Below are 21,354 nucleotides of genomic sequence, written 5' to 3' on the forward strand. Positions count from 1 at the left end.
GAGCCACTGGATGAAGCCTTAGATGAAGTAAAAACAGTTGACTTTTTAGCCATTCAAGTAAACTATTGATATTTCCGCACACTGCCAGTTAGTCTTCATAATAAGATACACTGACAGAAGCCATAATGTCCAGGAGCGTTTTTTTATTTACTTTTTTTTTTTTACTTTATTAAGCTCTCCAGTGCTAATGCAGGCGCCATCGCCAATGTGTTATTGGAAAGGCTTCACACCGTCCTTCCTGAGGGACAAGAGAATAAGCTGATCGCCCAGGCCTATGATGGGGCATCAGCGATGAGAAAAGCCGCTGCAGGAGTTCAGCGTGAGGTCCAGGACTCATGTTCATTGCCCACCAGTTAAACTTAGTAATGCAACATCCCACATCCCACATCCCTCGGATCAGTCACTTTCTTTCTGACATTGGGGGGGATTTTTTTCCTTTTTTCCAAGTCAAGTAAGAGAACTGCAGTCATCCATGAGGAGGTAGCGCATCACTTTCCAAGTGCAACGGCAACATGTTGGAACTGCAACAGTCGCGCTGTTAACACAGTGTATGAGCACAAGGCTGATCTGATGAAGTGTTTGGAGACCATCCGGAACTGAGCTGAAGCTGGAGGCTATGTGAAAATGCTGGAAGATTAAGCTTTCTGCTTTTTCCTGCCCTGCTTTCACAAAATAATGCCACATGTATAGATGTTGTGTAACCAGCTTCAGAAATATTGATTCTTTCTGCATCTCAGAAATCATCCAGAGATTCATTTGCAGCAAGCAGGCTGTTAGGTAAGCTATGCATCTGTGCACACAGTTACCCAAATGTTGATTCTCTTTGAATACATTATATGTAGTCCTTAATGTTTATCCATCATCTTATTAAAACAATGAATTTATCTGTATTGTAGATTCATTTCAAATTCTCAAATGCAGTGACTTCATTTGATACAGTCTTGGACTTATTATCTCAATCAATTTCCACTAATGGCCTTTGAAACTTATACGTGTATTGTTTGTGTTTAATCAGGGAAGCTGTTCCTTCTGTAGCTGAGGGTCAGGAGTACAAGAACCTGTCCAGGAGCCACACACGAAGAAATGAAGGACACTGGGAGAAGACTCGACATCATTTGTCTTTGGAGGCAAACACCAGCAGCTGCCACCTCGTGCCACAACTTATCGCCACAGTGGCCATTTGAAATAGTGAGCTGCCTGAAATATGCACTGTCATGTGATGATAGAGTATATGCATATACTACTATAGAGTAAGCCATACTGGTTCATTTCACAATTTTTCAGAGTTCAGAAAAGTAAAGGAGAATTATAGCCTGTTGTTGAAACTAAAATGTCAAAACCTAATTCTTACCAATTTTAAAAAAATGATATATTTTACCTTTCATAGATATGTGACACCATTATCTGCCACACCAAGGAGAGGTTTTCCTTCACCAAGCACCTGCTCAGTGCCACTCTACTGCAAGGAGACTTGTTCCGAAAACACACGGCACCAGATCACCTCAATGTTCTGGCTTTTCTCTCCGAAGAGAAAAAACTAACATCAGACATCCTTGATTTCAACACAAAAGTCATTTTGTAATTTGCCACTCAGAAAGACAGACAAGCAAATTTCCTGTACAAAATAAAAACGGTTCCATTTCAGTCGGTAGAAGCCAAGTCAACACGTCTCATAAACAATTCCTGCGCTACATCCCAAATAGAGTGAGACACACTCCTTCTTCATTCAGGACCGCCCTCAACGTTTCCAGTTGATGATTTAACGGAGTCTGTTCTGTTGGCGAGCAACACTGACAGCCACAACAACCCCGTCATGACGTTTCGCCGACGACACCACTGTGTTTGTTGGGTTTCATCAGTAACAGCAGTGAGCCGGCATGATGTTGGAGAAGCAGATCTAACCTCAGCTTCAGTGGAGAGAAGACAAAAGAGAGAGTGACAGGTGAATAGAGGCTTAAAAATACAACTTTGTGTGGAGGCGTTTCTGTTGTGACTTCCACAAATGTGGTCAGAGACATCTGTGAAACACCGAGTGAAAACAAACACACGTACACCCTTGACGGCTGTTTTTCCTGAAATAAATTGCTGCAATTTCACCAACACCCACATTTAAGACTCAATATAAAGCATTAGGATTTAAAAAAATAGTATGCTCTACTTGCATTAATGAGTTGATCATTTGTGGCAGTTTTAAAGAAAGTACAACCTGTTTGAGCCCCTGGATTACATGTGGTTTTAAGGCTGGGTTGTTTTAGCCGTAAAGTGTACGTTCTGTGACATAACATAACGTGGCATTAACGTTGTGTAATCTTGACATTTCTGGACGTCTTTTCTTAATTCATCCTCATGGTTCAGAGGGTCTAAACCTCTGGCTCAGAGCGTCACGTTGGATAATGTCAAACACTGCGGGAACGAAGCAGTTTCTAAAGGTAACTCACTCTAACGCTGACCTTTGAGAGTGTGTCTTCTATCAGGACCTGGAGTCGAGCGGTTTGTTTTCTTTACTTAGATGGCATCTTTTATACAGAAAACACAGCTCGAGGTGCTTCAACATGTAAAAAGGAGAAAAAATACATTTCAAAAAGATCAGTTTACTATGAAAGGAGATGGAACTAGACTAAAATAAATTACCTTAGAGTAATTTATAAATATATAAATGCACCACTAAACCCAACGTCTCCAGCTATTACAGATTTTACCAAGACATCAGTGAAGACAGGAAATAAATGCACAAAAGCTGCAACTGCTCCCCTTCAGGTCGAAGGGAAACACTGGCATCATTTGTTCTCGGGCCAATATTGAGAAACACACGAGTGTTTCTTCCTCACCTGGATTCTGTACAGAGCTGTGCAACTTCCTGAAACTCTTGTCTGTTTACAGAAGCCGGTTGCTTCTGTAACTTCGTTGCTTACGCCTCATAAAAAGCAAATAGTGAGATCCAGCTTAATCATGTGCACACAGCTGTAGTAATGTCATGATGTGGGTCAATTTAACAGCATTACGTTCAACTGAAGTGCCATCGGTTCGTGGGAGGAAGATGCTCCAATAGACAAATGAATATAGACCCTGATATGTAGACGGGACATATTGAGGGTCATTCTGACATATGTGCAAAATAACACACAATCAATCTAGCTTTCATGGCAGCATCAGTGATATCTCAGCTTGGGTCTCAGTGTTGTGTTTTATCCGCTCTGAAGACATTTGTTCAAAACAAAAACAATATTTTCTTTGAAATTTACTTTCCTCACTATCCTGCTCTGTATTAGTCACACCACCTCGCTGAAAGCATGCTTTATTCTGATTGGCTGGCTTCAAGGAAGCCATTCGCGCCGCAGTTTGCTGCTTGGATAACTTGTAGTTTGACACCAGCCTCATACTAATGCATCCTGTGAATAAATAGAAGACCTAAGAACTTTAAAAGGAGGATGTTTCTGCTTTGTTGCGTTGCAGATCTGACACAGATCTGTGTGTTTTGGTGCCGTTCAGTCCAGCGCCGGCCTTCGTTTCCTGTCATCTCTCCTCGTTCGCTGTCTGATGTTGAAGTCGGTGCTGAAACAATGCATTATATAAGGCGAGCTCTTCTTTTTTATACCCACACGGCTGCAATGCAATGCTCACGATTCCAGCTCAGAGTGAGTCATGGAGGTGCTGGGGAATCGTACAACAGGTAGGCGGAGAGAGAGAGAGAGAGAGAGAGAGAGAGAGAGAGAGAGAGAGAGAGAGAGAGAGAGGGAGGAAGTGGTGAGGATGCCTTACAGTCACTGCAGCTCTTTCCTCATCATTTCATAACAGTCAAGTCAGCCTGTGAGTTAGATTCCACCAGCAGAGCCTCCATGTGTCCCTGAGCAGCCCCGTCCTCCCTCCATCATGCCTGTCGAGGTAAGAATCGTCTTCTTCTCCCGCCGCCTGGTGTCTTTCTGACGGATTCATCCTCCTCGCTGTGTGCGCATGTGACCCCCCCCCCGAGCTGGATGTCAGCGTTTCATCACCTGCTGAGACCGAGCACAGCAGATATCTCGAGAGGAAGTCGGCTCCACTTCCCTTCACTCAAACAGAGAGAGAAAGTGAGAAGAAGAAGAAGAAGAAAAAAAAAAGCGTCTGCAGCTCCAAGTTGCAAAGTGCTTCAGGTCGTTTACATGCATGCAAATGAGCTGCAGCTGCTGTGTGAGCTGGTGAAGGGGCGCAGGTCTGAATATCCACCTGTGAGGAGCACAGCTCCACTCTGTGTGTCCTGAGCAGATTCAGCAGAAGCGCAGTTAGCTTTTCTGAAGTTATGTCAGAATGCTGTTGAATTATCGAGGAGACTCTGGAGGTTGTAGTTCAAGATGTTGCACCAGACACAAAGCAAGCGTATTTCAGCGAATATATTCAGTTGTCTTTGTAATGCTAGACAGATATAATTCCAGATTAATAAGAAGGAAAAAATTTTTCATTGGCAGTTTTCGAGGGGTGTCCATAGAGCGAGCAATCATCAGTTTCAGCAGAAGGTCGGGCCATGCCCCCCCCAGGCTTCATCGTAATTTCCTTCCTTGAGACTATAAATATCCTGGGTTCCCAGAAGATGTGCTCGTGTCAGTTTGTCAAACATCACACAAAGAATGGTTTAACAGAATGATACAAATGCACAAATTAATCAGAAATATCATGAAAATCCTTTGACTTTACTCAAGAATTACCAAAAAATAACGGGAGACCAAGAAAAGTTATGTTAGCGGCAGTAAGGCTCGTTTATGAAAACAGAAAACTTCTGTAGTGTTTAATGTTCATAGCATAATGTTTCCTGTGGCTTTATTACATAAACAGACAACAGCGCCAACTCGAGGCCCAGCATGCTAACTGCATCATTTTCAAAACGCCGCTGTGTAAACGCAAAAACGCTGAGGTCCACACTTTGCTGGACGGCGCAGTTTAACATCGGATAGAAAAGTGACACAGATATTCTGAACCTCGTGAATCAGGAGGTTTTCTCATCGCAGCAGAACAAAGAGGCCGGCATTAGTGGTCGAAGTGAATCATCTCAGCCTAAAGACCGTCATGAAATCCAACCGAGGATTTCATAAGATCCTGTAAACTGTTCTCGTTTGGTAAACATGCCTGTCCTACTTTTCTGTCGTAAACTATTTCATCAGCTTCCATGAAAGAAATTCAGCCTGTTGAGTGAGGAACTGGGAACTCATAAAGAAATCAGATGACGACCACAGTCCACCAAATTAAATCAAAAAGCGATGCACCGACTTTTTTAAAGTACGAGTGCAAACCTTCAGCTAGCTGCCGATACAGAGTGATATGATTACTATGCCATTCAGCTTCATTCATATTCCATATGCAAACAATACAAAACAATATTAGCGTGTCAGTTAGACTTTAATCATGTTTAGCATTTTGCAGCAAACTAGCCAAAACTCTTGAACATGTCTTTTTAATTTTATCCTCTCTCAATGTTTTAACATGTTAAGCACTAACTTAAAGCATATATTTACGTATGAAAAGTGCTCTATAAATAAAACGTGAATTGATTTGTCTGCCAGCTGGTCTTAATGACAGATGGTATAACCTAGTAGCCTTTCAAAAACCTTTAGCTAGCTGTGCTATTATAGCAGAAGTGTCATTTATCAAATGAAATACGTAGAAAGAAGAGCCGCATGTGGCTCCACAGGAGTGTGAACATAGCTAAAATTAAATAATTGCACCAAATTTATGTTGTTTTTCATTCTGTAAGATGTGCTGTTGTGGTTTCGGTATGTAACACAGGAAACCTGAAATGACCTGCCGAAGACTATTGTGTACATGCTGTATGCTAATCTGCATTTCTGGCTCCAGTCTTGACGTCACAGCACCTTTCTTCGCCTCCTCACCTTCACGTATGCACGAAAACACCGAGAACAGCCGAGCAGATCCTTGAAAAACAAGCGGTTCTTGCCCCCCCCCCCCTCCGTGAAGAAACCACACCACAACGCCACATCCTCGAGCTGCATTTAGAACAAACAGCGGCTCATCTCGGCGAATTACAATCGGCAAACTTCTGATTGTTGAAAAAATATGTCGATGTTCACTCTCACGGAGGAAGCACACGAACCCATATAGCGTTTCGGTTGCTGAGCTCGGCGTCTCCGTCGACCGCCGGAGGGATTTTTGTTTCTTTACTGCAACAAACATCAAGGTCACGACCCCTGAGTTTTTTTTGCATGAATATTCATGTCAACCCAAACCTCATTATTCTCATGAGGAGTTGCTTTTTTGCACGTTTGTGGTGTTTTAAGACTTCATTTAAATAATGTATTTGCAATTATATGATTAGGGTTACTTAATGAACATCGTGCCATCTCATTTTAAAGTGTTTCCTGTATTCAAATAGATTCCTGTGAAAGCAGATCTAAAAACGAGATAGAAACCCAGCGTCACATTTAAATAAAAGTTTCCCAGTGTTTTTTTAATCGTCGTGCATTCGTGACCCTCAGCTTTCAAAACAGGGCTGAACGATTATCGTCATGAATGAGCGAGAAAGGCCAGCTCACTGTTATAAAACTTGGGGGGGGGGGATTTCGGTATGTAATGGTTCTCCAATCCTTCTTAACTGGGATCAAGGGTCGTTTGAGAAAGAAGTCTGGAGGTAAAGACTCACACAAACGCCAGATCAGAAGGAAGCAGTGCCTCTCACGGAGAGGTGCGCAGAGCTGCCTCGTTCTGGTGCTTTGCATTGACATCCATGCAAATGACTCCAGGTTGAGCAATTCTGCTTCTCCTCTCTTTCACCTACAGGAGCGCCGTCCCTGGAAAATGCAGTTCAGTGAAGCCCGCTGAAGTTCAACCGCTCTCCATTCATAGCTGAGGGGAAAAAAGGAAGTCAGAAGGTCTCCGAATCGGAGGAAGGTCAGCCCAGCTTCCCGCTAGTCGAGTTCTCTCTGACCAAAAGATGTCAACAAACACGGCCGACGGTGTGGGAAGAGGAACCAAAGCCTCCAGAGCGTCAAAGGATCATAAAAAGGTGAGCAAATATCGTTATTCACCGCCGCATTGTTGTCAGACGAGGAAAGATCTGAAACATCCTATGGTTGGAAATCAGATACAGCAGCTTTTACAGAACAGGAAATAGACGGCAAGAGGCCAGATGACCGAGAATTTCATCAAATTCAACCTCACAAATCTGAGTATTGTGAGCTTATTTCCACAACTCAACATCAGTGCATATATGATGAATTATATGATCTTTAAATTACATTTTAATTAGAACACGGCAGTTGTTTTTTTTCTGTCCAGTAAGCTGCATTATGCAACAGAGATTGCTCATTGGTGAAAAATGGTGATTAGACAGATCATGTTAATCCATCCAGTAACTGTTGAATAGAAGGTAATTGTATTTGAACAGGACAGTGAATGGTTGTGTTTGGCAGCCCACAGCGGCCGCCCTGAAAGGAGCCATCCAGCTGGGAATCGGCTACGCTGTGGGGAACCTCAGCTCCAAGCCAGACAGAGATGTTCTCATGCAGGACTTCTCTGTGGTGGAGAGTGTCTTCCTGCCCAGGTACCTGCTCCCTCAAACACTACATTCACTGCATTTCTACTCATACTGAGCCAATATGCATGCACAGTGAATTCCATGCCACAAATTTAAGAATCAAACCCTGAAACTCTCGGTATTGATGGACAGTTTTTGCATCTCTTGACTTCAATGATGGACTGGAATCTGCGACCTGGAGTTCTCAGAGCCACATCTTCTCTGTAGCGGCTTCCCAAAGTTTTTACAAAATTAGACATTAGTTAAATCACTGTATTGAATTGTTTGTTTCTTTAAAAATCCAACTCTTAAAAGGACTCATTCAAAAAACATATTGCTAAAATTGGTGAATTGGCCTAATTATAGCAGAAACAGCAAAAGTTCATTAAATAAAATAAACAAATAAAGATAAAAATAGAAAAAAATGAATATGATAAGCTAGGTAAACCACAAGAAAAAGTAAAAACTAGATTAATGGATAAATGACACAAAAAGGATACAATAGCTAAACTAACTAAAACTTTTTTTTTAAAGAACTTAAAAAATGTCAAAACTGAAACGTCCAAAGCAGCTGAATCCTCTAAAATTGGTAAGACCACTCAAAAAGGCTAAAAATTCAATAAAATGTCCCCATTTCTAATTTTGATGACCTTTCAGAAGGTAACCAAACCCTTGAAGACAGGATTGAGTTCTTATCATCTGCACCAACCAGTTCGATATTCAGTCAAGACAATGAAAACATCTGCTTTTTGTCATGAACTAATAGTTTTTGTGTGTGTGTGTGTGTTTCCCAGTGAGGGCAGCAACCTCACCCCAGCTCATCACTTCCCAGACTTCCGGCTGAAAACGTACGCTCCTCTGGCGTTCCGATACTTTCGAGAGCTCTTTGGCATCAAACCAGATGACTACCTGGTGAGCAGGAAGACTCGAACACAGTCACGTTTTCATTACCGTGTTGGTTCTTAGACAATATCCTTCAGATTTTTTTTTTTTAATGGACACTCCTGCGTCATTGTTTCATTGTTGATTTCAGTACTCCATGTGTAACGAGCCTCTGATTGAGCTGTCCAACCCCGGCGCCAGCAGCTCCTGGTTCTACCTCACCAGCGACGACGAGTTCATCATCAAGACGGTGCAGCACAAGGAGGCCGAGTTCCTCCAGAAGCTGCTTCCTGGTTATTATATGGTGAGCTACACCAAAAAAAAAAATCCTCATATCTTAGCAATGAAACCCAAAAACAAATGTGTCGGGTTTGGTTTGAGGCCCAACGGTCTACCCGAGGTCTATACAACAAAGCAAGTCTTTGTTTCTGTCTCTGCTTGTGTAGAATCTGAATCAGAACCCCAGGACGCTGCTGCCCAAGTTCTACGGCCTTTACTGCATCAACTGCGGCGGCGTCACCGTCCGGGTGGTGGTGATGAACAACGTGCTGCCGCGAGCCATAAAGATGCACTACAAGTACGACCTGAAGGGCTCCTCCTACAAACGCAGGGCCTCACGCAAAGAGCGGGCCAAGTCCTCCCCGACTTTCAAAGACCTGGACTTCCAGGAGATGCACGAAGGTTTGCACTTCGACCCGGACACCTACAACGCTCTGATGAAGACCCTGCAGAGAGACTGCCGGGTACGTCTCGTCTCCAACGGGCAGAATCAGGATATTGAGGTCTCTTCTGAGTCAGTGTCTTGCTCAAGGACACTTCAGGCAGAAAAAAGGATTTAAACACCAACTCAAACGGCTCGAACACCCGAGCCACCTCCCATCAGAGCTCCTCCACTGGGGATCATTAATGAAAGATCAAAAACCTAGATGAAACAAGGAATAATTAACTGAAATGTAAATGTTGACGATATGCAGTCGGTTCAGATCAAGAAACATAACATTATGCAAGTGCGGCATGCCACTGAGCTCTGCCCGGTCCGGAGCGGTGACGGTAGCCCCGTCAGCGCCCGCCTGTTATTTCATTAGCGAGGAACAACAGGATTAGCGCCCAGCAGGGCGAGGCACCTGACTGGTGATCGTTCTGAGCAGCGGGACTCCGGGGCGCAGCATGGTTCGTCCGGGTGTGCCACGGCCTCCCCGGGCTGCGGGCAACGCGTTAGGTAACGTGGAGAACATGAAGGACCTCTTTGTTTACACAGGTTCCCGCGTGGCTTCAGTGTTTTCATCAGAGGCTTAGGTAGTGTACTTTCAGTTTGCATATCCAGGTTTAACCTCTTTAACAGGGACTTGCCTTGAAGTTTAAAAGGTCAATTTCCAGCTTTTTAAAAGAACATTTAACTACTGTCAAAGCCGTAGCAGCTTTTCTTATCTTTCTAATCTTTCTAATGGCAGAGTTCTTTAAAAATGTCATCTTCAGCTCTGGAAAATATATCGTGAAGTTGTCCCAAAGGTGCAGATATTACTTACTATGTACAGTAAGTAAGATTCCCCCTCTAGACAATGCCATTGGTTTACCGAGGGATCATATATTTACATACTTTCTACCACATTAGAAAATGTATTGTGCTATTGTGGCCCTCTTACCTACGGCTGCATCAGTAAGGAGGTCTAATGAAAGCACAGGCTGTGACATTTTGCTTACATGACAATCAAATGGTGTTCTAAATATACAAAAAGGCCCAGGGATTAAAGCTTTCGAAAGGATTGTTACATTCTGAACATTCCCTTCTCAAGATTTCAGACTGCTAATCAGCTATTTACCAGGGACTGGTGGTTATGGACGAATATGCAAATATGTGCAAATGATCACATGATCGTTTTCCTGGAATCTGAGGTTAAAAAAAAAAAAAAAATCGACCACTTAATATCAATATATCTGTGAAACCAGTGGGGATAATGTGGGGAAACCAGGAGATAACAGAGACTGTTTGTTTGAATGGGTGAGACTGAAGCGGCGGTTTGTCCTTTATTTGAGTGAAATCAGTGCAGCACGTCCTCTCTGTGTGGTCAGGTCCTGGAGAGCTTTAAGATCATGGACTACAGCCTCCTGCTGGGGATTCACGTGTTGAATCGGAAGCCTCTGAGCAGAGGGAGCAGATGTGACAGCAGGAAGGGACAGAAAGTCCTCTACTCCACCGCCCTGGAGTCCATCCAGGGGACGGTGAAGGACCCAGAACCGGTGGCTGACGACGACACGTGAGGATACCTCAATTCTCATGATTTCCCGCGGCACATGTTCTGGAGATGACATGAGATTCTTAGTTTAGTCTGACGTGGGGAGATTTTAGTTCACTGCAAAAAAAAACAAACAAACACTTAATATAATGAGAAGGCTTTCATGTTTTGGTTAAATTCCCACTTTTATCAGGGTCTCAAATGATGAGACACAATTCTGAAGACACTGCTGCTAAAAAAAAAAAAAAAAAAAAGCAAAATAATCCATAAGAATTAAACTTGAATTAATTGTGTCTGTTTAGATTGGGTGGAATTCCTGCCAGACATAAAGACGAGAGCCTGCTCATCTTCCTGGGAATCATCGACATCCTGCAGTCTTACAGGTGAGCTCACAGTATTCACTGCTTATTCTCCTGTTGTATCGCTGGTATTTTGGTCTTTGATAATTCACTATTATTTGTATTATTTTAATATGTATTGTGAATAATGACTGGTATGTCAAATACTGTATGTCCTAATAATTTTGTTTCTGAAAAATGTTTACTACTCATACAAACATAAAATCATTATTAAAATGATTTATTTCTCTTCTGTCTATATCCTGTCTTTTTGAAAAGATTTAAATAAAACTACATCAACATTTTAATGTTTTACATTATATAAAACAATTTACAGTAGTTTTGTGCTTGATTTAATTTATTTAACATTAATTTTATTTTATTTTATTAGATGTATGTATGTCTTTCAATCACAAATTGTCAGTGCAATTTATTTATACAATATATGTAATATTTTTTATTTGTTGTTATTCCTGTTTTCATATTTTTGTGTAATGTTGTCTTGCCATGGTGACTAACTTTATTTATTTATCTGAGCATGTTATATGCATTTCCTCTAAAGCATAAATGATTTTTCAACACAGAAAACCTAGAGGTTAACGCCTACATTTAACTCAAAAGATATATATAAAAAAAAAGTTTTCTGTGATTAATAAGATCAGACAGGCTGATATGTGCTTGATTCTTCTGTTTCCAGGTTCATTAAGAAGGTGGAGCACTCCTGGAAGGCTCTGGTCCACGATGGGGTGTGTAATGTGTTGTAACCTGCAGCTTATCTAAATAATACATAACATGTAAATGAGCTTGTTGTGTGTCTGACAGCGCTCTGTGTTTTCCAGGACACAGTGTCAGTCCACAGGCCCAGTTTTTACGCGGACAGGTTCCTGAAGTTTATGGGCTCGACTGTGTTTAAGAAGCTCCATCGTAAGTCTGACTGCCTCAGTCTGCATCCTGCACGAACGCTCGTCCTTCAAACTGAAAGTCTGCTCTCTTTGTCTGCTGCAGCTTTGAGAGGAGCGTCGTCCAAGAGGAAGAGGAACTCTCTCCACGCCATGAAGTCGGCCTCGCAGGAGTTCCTGTCCCCCCAGAAGGAGAAGAAGGAGGAGAAGAAGGCCCAGAGCATGGACAACCTGGACGGAAACTGTAAGCTCAGCATCAAATTCCCTCAAGCAGACTTTTGACCTCCTGACTGATCCGTGGCTTCGCTTGTTGTCACAGTTTACGGCTCGTCTGAACAGCCAGACCTGCTTCCAAGGACTGCACTTTCCTTTGAGTCCACCCATGTAGATGAAGACGACCTGGACAACAGGTACGAGAGACACTGAACACTGAACACACACATTACAAATGACTGAAATCAATAAAGATTTAGGGACGCACTGATACCACAGAATATGTATTTTTGCTGCGATGTTGATGCTAAAAACAACCCTGTCTATAGACTTGTCGTATTGAATGTGCCACAAGTATACTCACTATGTACACTGTTGGACATACATGCAATTTTTCAAAGTAAAAGCGGTTTATCAGTTGAGTAATTTAAAATTATTATGTCAATCAATTGCAAATCCAAATGTTGGATCTTTATCACCAGAGTTCCAGATTGAGACGAAGCACTTCCCACTGCAAGGAATTTGGGGAATAACGACAGATCATTTTGAATACAGTGAATTTATTTGGAAATTGTCAAAAAAGGGAACATTTTCAGTTCAAACAGAAAAAAACTAGAGTCTTAAAATTAATAGAGGTGTGTTCATTTTACTGTGGAAGGACAATCGTCACTAAAACAAACAAGTAAACAGTTTATTCTTGTTTTTAAGACATGGATTTGAACTGAACTAATTTTTGGAAACTAATTCAATCCATCTTCGTTTTAAAGGGAGCCAAAGGGGCTTTTAATAAACCAATCAAAAATGAAAATCAAGAGAGTACAATAAAAATAAACAGCTCGCATATTAATATATTACACAGTGTTAAAAGCCAAGGAGAAAATTTGTTTTTAAAGATTTGATTTAAGAAGAGATGAAGAAGGTGGGTGTCTGATTTGCAATGGCGAGTTGATCCATGCAGTTGCAACTAAAAAGAAGTTTCCTCTGGAGGCTTGAATACACTGAACATGCTATTGGATACAGAGGAGTATTCTGTCCATCTCTTGTGTTCATTACCTGTGCAATCTGCTACATATCCCACCAAGGATGGAGTAATACCACTGATGACCTGTGGGGGCAGAGTTGTGCTCTATACTGCCGCTTATAGAGGTCAAACCAACATCAACCACCTCTGTTGTCAGTAAAACTGAAAGTTTAAAGCTTAGCATTATCAAGACAGACTTTTTAAGAGGAATGTAAATGTGACTGTCATCTGCATAGAGCAGTGTAGAGAAACACTGTTTCCTCAGTGTGGGAGACCAGGAGACGACCTCACGGAGAGATTATTCACAATAAAATACTGTTATAGTTTCAGCCGACACTTATTTATAACTTGTTGGTATTTTTACCTCACAGTGAAGACAGACGAGACTCCAGCTCCACGCTGGCTCTGGACGATCCTCTGCCGTCCCTCAGCAGAAGTCAGTCCGACTCCGAGCTGGACGTCTACTTGGTACGATTGATCTCTTCAAACATTTTGTTTTTGTCTGCAGATATTTTATGAAATTCTTGATGACTCTGAATATCTGAGACAACTGGATCGCATTGAAGGAAGCTCGCATGGAACTTATTATAGGACACTGGATGCATGTTAAAAGGAATACAAGAACGTTTATAGGAGAAGTCGTTACTGCACCATGCTTCAGAGGAAAAACTGGATACTTTGCCAGGTTGAGAGCAGTCGCATTATTTTGCATCGCTTGATGTATTTTGTGTTTACTTGCCAGGTGCGGGGGAGCAAAATATTGGATTAGGCAAAGCGCAAAGTGAACCAAATTAAATCCTCTCAGACCCACATTGTGACATGTGAGCTGACAGTGTGCTGTCACCTGCCCCAAACGTTTCACGACTTTCCTGGAATATTACGATGCTATTTTCCGATGAAACCCATTCAGGCTGCCCTCATTCTTTCTGTTCTGGTGTGTTTGGGAAACATGTTTGAACTCAGGGGTCACTGGGTGTCTCTGCATTTTCAGCATCACACAGTCGCACCCAGACCACCCAGCTGGACTTGATCGGGCGTCTATACAGTGTAAGCTGCAGATACCGTCCTGTTGATTTCTGTTCACCTCCTTCTTGGTTTTCATGCTTCTTGCTGCCCGTCACACGTTGGGCCTCTCATACCGTCGTGGCGTCGGCCCCCGGGGGTCCTGACGGCCCCTCGCTGTGCTCCTGTTAACTTCCCCTCAGCCCTCACATCTGTGCCAGGCAGCCCGAGAAACCTCCACGAATTCCCCTTTTCCTCCAGCGCTCCTCTTACATAACCAACAAATCCTTACCCGGGCTTAAACCAAGCCGTTCTTCAGCCCACATTAAGCGGTCCTGCTCAGGCTCTGTGGGAAGCCCGCAGACGTCCCACTTAATCTGCTCCCAAAGCCTCTGACAGAACACAGCGGGGCTCGAAAACCCTCTCCTCCACAGAAAGGCAATCCAGGCCTTTAACTTCTTCGTCTTCTTGAGCAAAATGAAGCAGAATAGGAGTGTTTTTGGATCCGACAGCTGAGCTGCGTCTTCCCAGCTGTTTGAGACTTTCACTCAAAAATAGCTTCAATACGGGCTGGCGAAGGAGGTGGAGTTATTTATTTATTGCTCCACCATATCTGGTCATTTCATCACTTCAGCGGGGCAGACGGCTGTTTTCCACATAAAGAATGGAGTCAATCTGGGCCACTTTGCATCAAACACATTGAAGCCTCAAGCTGAAGCTAAAGTTGCTTTTGAAGTGTGATGATGAACAGTGAGGGTGTAGCGGGTGGAGAAGCGGACTTGGGATCACTGTGCTCTGCACCGGCCATAATGACAGCCCACCGCTTCTCATTAGAGTGGTCAAATGCTGAAGAATTACAGTCTGTAACTAATGAAGCATTAATTCCATTTATGGAGTTTTGCTATATTTGCCAGAGTTGTGGTAGCGATAGCATTGAAGCCATTTTTAAATTAGGAATAGTTTTTTTTTAAAAGAGGTTATATAAAATTGAAACCTGCTTTCACTGTTTTCTGTATTTTGGCAATTTTTAACAGTTTTAGTTATTTTTGCCATTTTTATAATTTAAACAATTTTTGCTGTCTTGATTGTTTGAGGTTATTTTTTTTCAGCTGTTTCACGTGTTTTAAACATTTCATTTTGTCATTTTGGCCATCATTTTTGCAGTTGTTTTGAGTACCTTTTCATATGCTATAGCTATTTTAGTCATTTTTAACAGTTCTAATCTGAGCTAATTGTTTTATCTTTTTCAGAATTTTAAAAACAAAAACTATTTTAGTCATTTTTAGCTGCTTTAGCTTATCTTCCCTGGCTTTTTTTTTTTCCAGTTTCAAACATTTTAAGCAATCTGCATCATTGTTATTGGGTTTTTTTTTTTAAAGCTGTTTCAGTTTTCCGTAGCATTCATGTGACATGGTTGACAAACTATTGAATCAATCAATATTTAACTATCTGCTTAAAATACAAGATGTAAGTCCCGTTGAAGGACTTGCAATAAAATTAAAAATCCAAGATAATAATCCTTATCCACATGCATTTAATAAAAGGTACAGAAGCAGTTGAAGAGTCATGCGTTTCAAAGCACTGTGTGAGAAATTCAATATCTGGACTGCTTGAGGGAGATATTATTTGTTGCATATATTCAGTATCCACTCGTTAACTCTGCATAATGTTCACTTTGATGGACAGCTGATCATTTCTGGAAATATTCTCTGTCTGGCAGGCAGAATGAAATGCATCCTATTAATTGCAAAAAGCACATCAGGGTGTTTCATCACATTAAATCTACATTTGTGTAAAATACACAAACTTATTGAAGAGTCTACAGATACATCTATGTGAAGACCTGTGCACTGGACAGTATGTAAAGATAAAATACTGTCTTGCAAGACCACTTCTTGCCATGGGTGGCAATAGTGAGAAGCCATTGTTGTTTCCATTGTTGTTTCCATTTTCATCTGTCTGGGCTTGATATTCACATGCAGGGTTCAATACCTGCTGCTTTAGCCTGTCTTCTGGCACAGACTCAATACACCACCTTGTGGTAGGAAGCGGTATTACCCAACAGGAAGCTAGTTATGAAGACATTAGATGTTTAAAACCTTTTCTTTTCTTTTTCTTGCTTGTTTGTTTTCCAGTGAGAATGGACGAGTGCCATTTCCAGTTCGTCTGATATTTGACCTCCAGCAGAACAGAGACATCAGGACCTCGGCTCAGCCTCGACAGAGCGCCCACTAGAAGCAGTTTCTAAAGTCGGGAGTCTGTCCGACTTACATTCCAGAGTCAAACTCAGGGTGTTTCTGTGCGTTTAAACCACTGCGACACTGCGTCGATCAACAGTAAATCACTACAAAGCTGCCTCATAAGGCTGTGACTGTACACTTCTGCCGCATCTGATTCCTGAATCGTCTTGAGATGCTAAAAATGTCCCAGAGGCTGGCTCCCTGAGGAAGGTGATTGTGTTAGCGTCTAAAAAATTAGCTGTTACTTTAAAATCCTGTGTTTTTAGAGATGTTTTGATGATTATGGTTGTATAAAAAAAAAGCTGGCAGGTATGCAATTCACTTATGTTTGAATTAAAAATATTGTAAAATTACATTTTTGATGTATAAAACGTGTGAAGCTGAAGTTAGCATTTAGCTCATAGCACCACAGTGCCTACGATCTTTCTTATTTGTCATATTTCTTTCTTGTTAATACTACACTTGATATATTATTCAGTCTTTATTTTAACTTGTACATATCTCATCAAGAATCGTGAAAGCGATGATAAGAACTCCAAAACCAAACAAAGGATGGAGTCTCTTGGATGTTCTGGATGGTTGGACTGAAATCTGCTTCACACTCAGGATGAGACGTGGGGAAAGTGTTTTATTGGCAGCAGTATACCAGCTGGTCATCGGGACAGTGAGTCTTTCTCTCTAATGTGCTTTGGACACAGATTTCATTTTACCTTGGATCTATTAAAATAACAGATTTCGTCAAAGGTCCATCTTTCAGGAGGCAAAAAAAAAAAAACAACAAAAAACAACTTTAATTTCTTCTACTTGTTGTCCACATGCCTTAAAATGTTAGGCCTGTGTGTGATTTATAGGTATTCATTTGGGTTTTAGCAATATTGTAAAGTAATACTTGGGTAATAAATGGTTATTTAATGTGCTGGTGTTCCTTTTTTTGTTGAAATGTATTGTGCTGTGTCCTTTGATATTAAAAAAAAGTCAAAATGGCGGTTACAACTGAAAACAAAGAAGTAATGAAGGACAAATATCTTCTTCATCATATGAGGCCAAGTTTCTGATGTCTGAATGACGGTTGAGTATTATTCTAATGACAACTTTGTTTTTCAAACTGGTTCAGTTTTTGTTTTTACCTCTAATAGTTTGGACAAACTTCCTGCAGTTAAAAAAAAAAAAATACTGTTTAAACTCAAACTAAAAATCCTCACACAATCCAGCCAACCCTGGTTATCTGGTTTAAAAGAAAGTTTTTAAAATGAAAGTTACACTGATTCTGCATTTATGACTTTACACACTTTACAACGTTTGAAGTGAAAATGCATCAGAAAAGTTTTGCATTCACACGGCAGCGTTTTGACAGCTGTCATTTTCCACAGAAACAGCAGACATGCTGAAAACGATGTAGTTAGCATGTTGGGCCACTAGTGGGTGCTGTTTGTTCTTTTTTTTCTATGAAACTACACACACATACAGTATATGCAGAGATCAATACCTTTCATGAAGGTTTTTCTGCACATGCGTGAGTCGTGTTTGCAAACTGTCTGAAAACACAGTTTATAACTGTGACAAGAAACATGAGTAAAACCTCTGAAGAAATGATGAAATCCATTTAAATCTACTTCTGTTAACTGCAGATACAAAAAGTTCAGTATAATGCTAGAGGAAAAACTGAAAAATAGAAGCCAATAAAACTACACACAGGTTTTTATACTGTATCTTCAAATAAAATCATAATTGTTGTTGATTGCGGATGTTGCAGAAAATAAAATATTCCTGCTATATGCAATGTGAGCCCATTTTCAGCGTGACATATTCAACATATTCAGTCCATCAAGGAAGAAAAATGACAACAAATGTCAGCAAACTGCACAACGGCTGAAAACCTGCATGTAACACAAGGATGGGGAGAGATTTCACTTTCTGGAGCTAACTCTGTCAGACCTCAAACGCCTCCGGAGTGTTTCTAAAACAGGAGCTGGTGAGCACAGACCTGTCCTCCCAGACTGAAGCTCAGCCAAACTCCAGATCTGCTGAGGCCCGTCCAACTGCAGCATCCACCGTCTGATCAAAATAAGATGAATTTCCCTGAAATGTTTCAGCCAGAAGCAGAATAATTCAGTATTGCTTCTGTTTCCGAACCTTAGCCAAACTCATACAATGAGAAAAAAAAAACCTGAGAGCTTCCAAATAAATAACATCATTTGTTTATTCTCCACAGAGAGTCGGGTTTCAGTCTGGGAGAGACTAATTACAGAGGGCTATTAGCTTTTTAAATAAAGGTTTTTCTGTTTACTGAGAGACTGGCATGTCTGTTCATTCGACAAGCTGGAGGGTCTTAGCAAGAACCGGTTCAACCGGTTTCACAGGTCACTTCTGCACGCACACACACACACACACACACGCACACACACTGTCGGTACATTTCACTGAGAATGGTCTAAAATAGAAGAATATCCATTGAGCAGCGGTGATGCTGGAGGTCAGAGGAGAAAGGGCAGCCTGGATGGAGATTACAGAAAGACAACAGTCATTTAGATAATTACCAGTTAAAACCAGGGTCTGCAGGAAAGCATCTGTGAGCTTTTCCAGCAGGGTGAAGCTTGAAGCCGACGCTCTACAGGGGCAGAAAACCACACCGGGAGGCCCTGCTGTCATCTGAGTTCACAAAGGACCAACAAAACTGGACAAAAGTAGAAAAAAAACCCTTGAAGATATTAAAGGAGAACATCTCTAAACCCTCCTTCAGTGGTTTTAGTTATTTTAGCCATTTGAGCTGTTTAAGTCATTTCAGCTGCATCATTCTTTATGGTAGTTATGATATCTTTTTTGACCATGCAGGTAATGCTTTTTTATTTCTGCAGTCTTTAGTGGTTTTAAGCCATCTCAGCTTTTTATTTATTCATTTTCACTGGTTCAGAGCTTTTCAACGTGATTTTTTTTTTTTGTTTCTGTCTGCATATACGTAACACATACAGGTAAAGCAGCAGTGAAATGAGTCTGTCGAAGAGGAATGAAACTACACATGTCCTTCAGATTTCTCTATATTTGAATTTAATTATGGTTAAGTAACTGAGAGAAGCATTTGGGTTATTTATTTTCTGAAGTAAAAGGTGACATAGACAGATGTGACACATATTGTTGTTAACCACTGAACCGTTCTCTAATTAAAATGTTAAATATGGCACCTTGAAGTGGCGGATATAGTTTAGAGCAGTTTCTGTACAGTATGCTAACAAATGAGCAATGAGTTAATCAATAACAACTAATGAATAGCAAACTGATCCCTTTCTGCCGGATTACCTATAAATGAATTAAAACCAAAACTCTCCACTTCAAAAATTCTCAGTCCACCTCTTTAATCTACGTGTCCATTGAACTAAAATGTGTCTGACACCCCCGATCTACGGTGAAATTATGGTTTTCAACACAGATAACAAGTGGCTTCGTTGCCTAATATTGCAGAGTGTGATTATATATTTTCTCCCCCTCGCAAAAGCTGAAAATGGGTTCAGAGGTGATATTATTTCAACCTGGAGTCATCCCCCTATCATTAACACCCCGTGGACATCGAAACTCTGTCATGGTGATCTATGTGTCATTTGTGGCAGACTGACTCACCCTCACATCACGTCCTGTGACTCAGTGGAGCAACTCTCCCTTCCTCCAGAGGAAATCTCCCGGGAAGCAGCGCGCGGACGGAAGCCGCGCGGCACACCTGCAGCGTCGAAGCCCCGCCCACATACCTGAGAGAACCCGGAAGCTGCCGTCTTTAAGGCTTCGGAGAAAAAAAACAACACCCTGCGAACATTTCTCCCGTCTTAAACCGCAGTTTGCTCGCCTTCCAGCTCCTCAGGGGCCCGCTGTGGAGGTTTGACCCGGCCGAGGGGACTCACCGAGCGGACACGGAGGCGGTTTCAGCAGGTAAGACCGCGGTATCGGTCGACGTGTTTTCTCACCGTTCACTGCCATATTAGGACATTGTTGCGCTGCAGCGGTTTCCTCTGTTTGGAATTGGCGTGAAAACTGCGCCAATAATGTCTTATTTTCCACTATTTTTCACTTAATCGTTCCATATATGACCCAATCTGAGTTGTGTTGGTGTTTAAGCAGGTAGGAGTATTAACTTGTCTTTCCACCTGTCAGCTAACGGCCAATTTCAGGCTTATAAATGCAACTTTCTAGACTTAAACAAGCTCAAAACATACTGCAATGAACAAAAATAGGTTTGTAACGTATAAGAAAGTAATATACCTAGGTAGGAGTGCTGTATTGTATTTTCCGCATTACATCTTGATAAGGCAATGTGGTGGAGAGATACTGCAAAATACTATTATCTAGTCCACAACTCAGCTTAAACAATGAACTACTTTGAGAAGGTTGAGTTAGGGATTTTAATATTTTTCAAAATGTGTAGTTTGTGGTGTATTTCATCTCCATCAGGAGCAGAAATGTTTGGTAGGTTGCATGATATATCATGATATATCACAATATATTGTTAACACAATATACATATCACCAAACACTGACCGAACTGGGAGAGATCCTGCTTTTACAGATTTGTATGTTATTCACTATTTGTTATCTAATCTAACTGTTGTTTACTGTTGACCTACAGTAAGTTGTGGCTGTGTGTGTGAACTGTGTTTCCATGCTTTATTAATACAGGCAAAGAGCTTGGCCAGGCCTTTTCTGCAGTTTGCAGTAACACCTGAATAATTTCCTAACTTAAATTCAAAGGAATTGCTTTAGTAAGACTAATATTTTGCTTTCTCTGTACCACATCCTGATAGGATCGCATTGCAAGCACTTGGAACGATGACACTAAAGATTGGAAGACTTTATTTAGCTTAAACGCCCGTGCAAATTTTGGAGATGTTTATACGTTTATCTTGTGATGCATTGTGAGTATATTAGTCGTGTTTCCCACAGTAGATCCACAGTGACATAACAATGGAAGCTATCACCACCCACAATAAACATCTGATGAAAGACTGGACTGCATTAAGTGGGGTTTCCGTGCATTCCAAGTGAAA

At 41.3% G+C, this 21,354-nt stretch overlaps 1 protein-coding gene across 2 annotated transcripts; it reads left to right on the forward strand.

Moving 5' to 3' along the window:
- The first annotated feature begins 3,779 nt into the window (after window positions 1–3,779).
- Window positions 3,780–17,254, forward strand: pip5k1ba (phosphatidylinositol-4-phosphate 5-kinase, type I, beta a). 2 transcript variants are annotated; one of them, XM_030084723.1, is made up of 15 exons: window positions 3,780–3,882; window positions 6,763–6,988; window positions 7,395–7,525; window positions 8,293–8,410; window positions 8,532–8,684; window positions 8,827–9,123; window positions 10,451–10,635; window positions 10,917–10,997; window positions 11,650–11,698; window positions 11,792–11,876; window positions 11,958–12,095; window positions 12,171–12,261; window positions 13,457–13,553; window positions 14,077–14,132; window positions 16,223–17,254. In XM_030084723.1, the coding sequence occupies exons 2-14, from the start codon at window positions 6,917–6,919 to the stop codon at window positions 14,113–14,115; spliced, it is 1,536 nt and encodes a 511-aa protein (XP_029940583.1). In that variant the 5' UTR covers window positions 3,780–3,882; window positions 6,763–6,916; the 3' UTR covers window positions 14,116–14,132; window positions 16,223–17,254. The 2 variants fall into 2 exon arrangements, with proteins under 2 accessions (XP_029940583.1, XP_029940584.1); XM_030084724.1 differs by lacking the exon at window positions 14,077–14,132.
- Window positions 17,255–21,354: the final 4,100 nt, after the last annotated feature.

This window comes from Salarias fasciatus, assembly GCF_902148845.1.
Source record: "Salarias fasciatus chromosome 7 unlocalized genomic scaffold, fSalaFa1.1 super_scaffold_4, whole genome shotgun sequence".
NCBI lineage: Eukaryota > Metazoa > Chordata > Actinopteri > Blenniiformes > Blenniidae > Salarias > Salarias fasciatus.

Bases quoted from the DNA above. Each gene is read 5' to 3' on its own strand.
- pip5k1ba (XM_030084723.1), top strand. From the start codon at position 6,917: ATGTCAACAAACACGGCCGACGGTGTGGGAAGAGGAACCAAAGCCTCC. The intron at 6,989-7,394 runs GTGAGCAAATAT...TGTGTTTGGCAG, and splicing joins CGTCAAAGGATCATAAAAAG to CCCACAGCGGCCGCCCTGAA. The intron at 7,526-8,292 runs GTACCTGCTCCC...TGTGTTTCCCAG, and splicing joins GAGAGTGTCTTCCTGCCCAG to TGAGGGCAGCAACCTCACCC.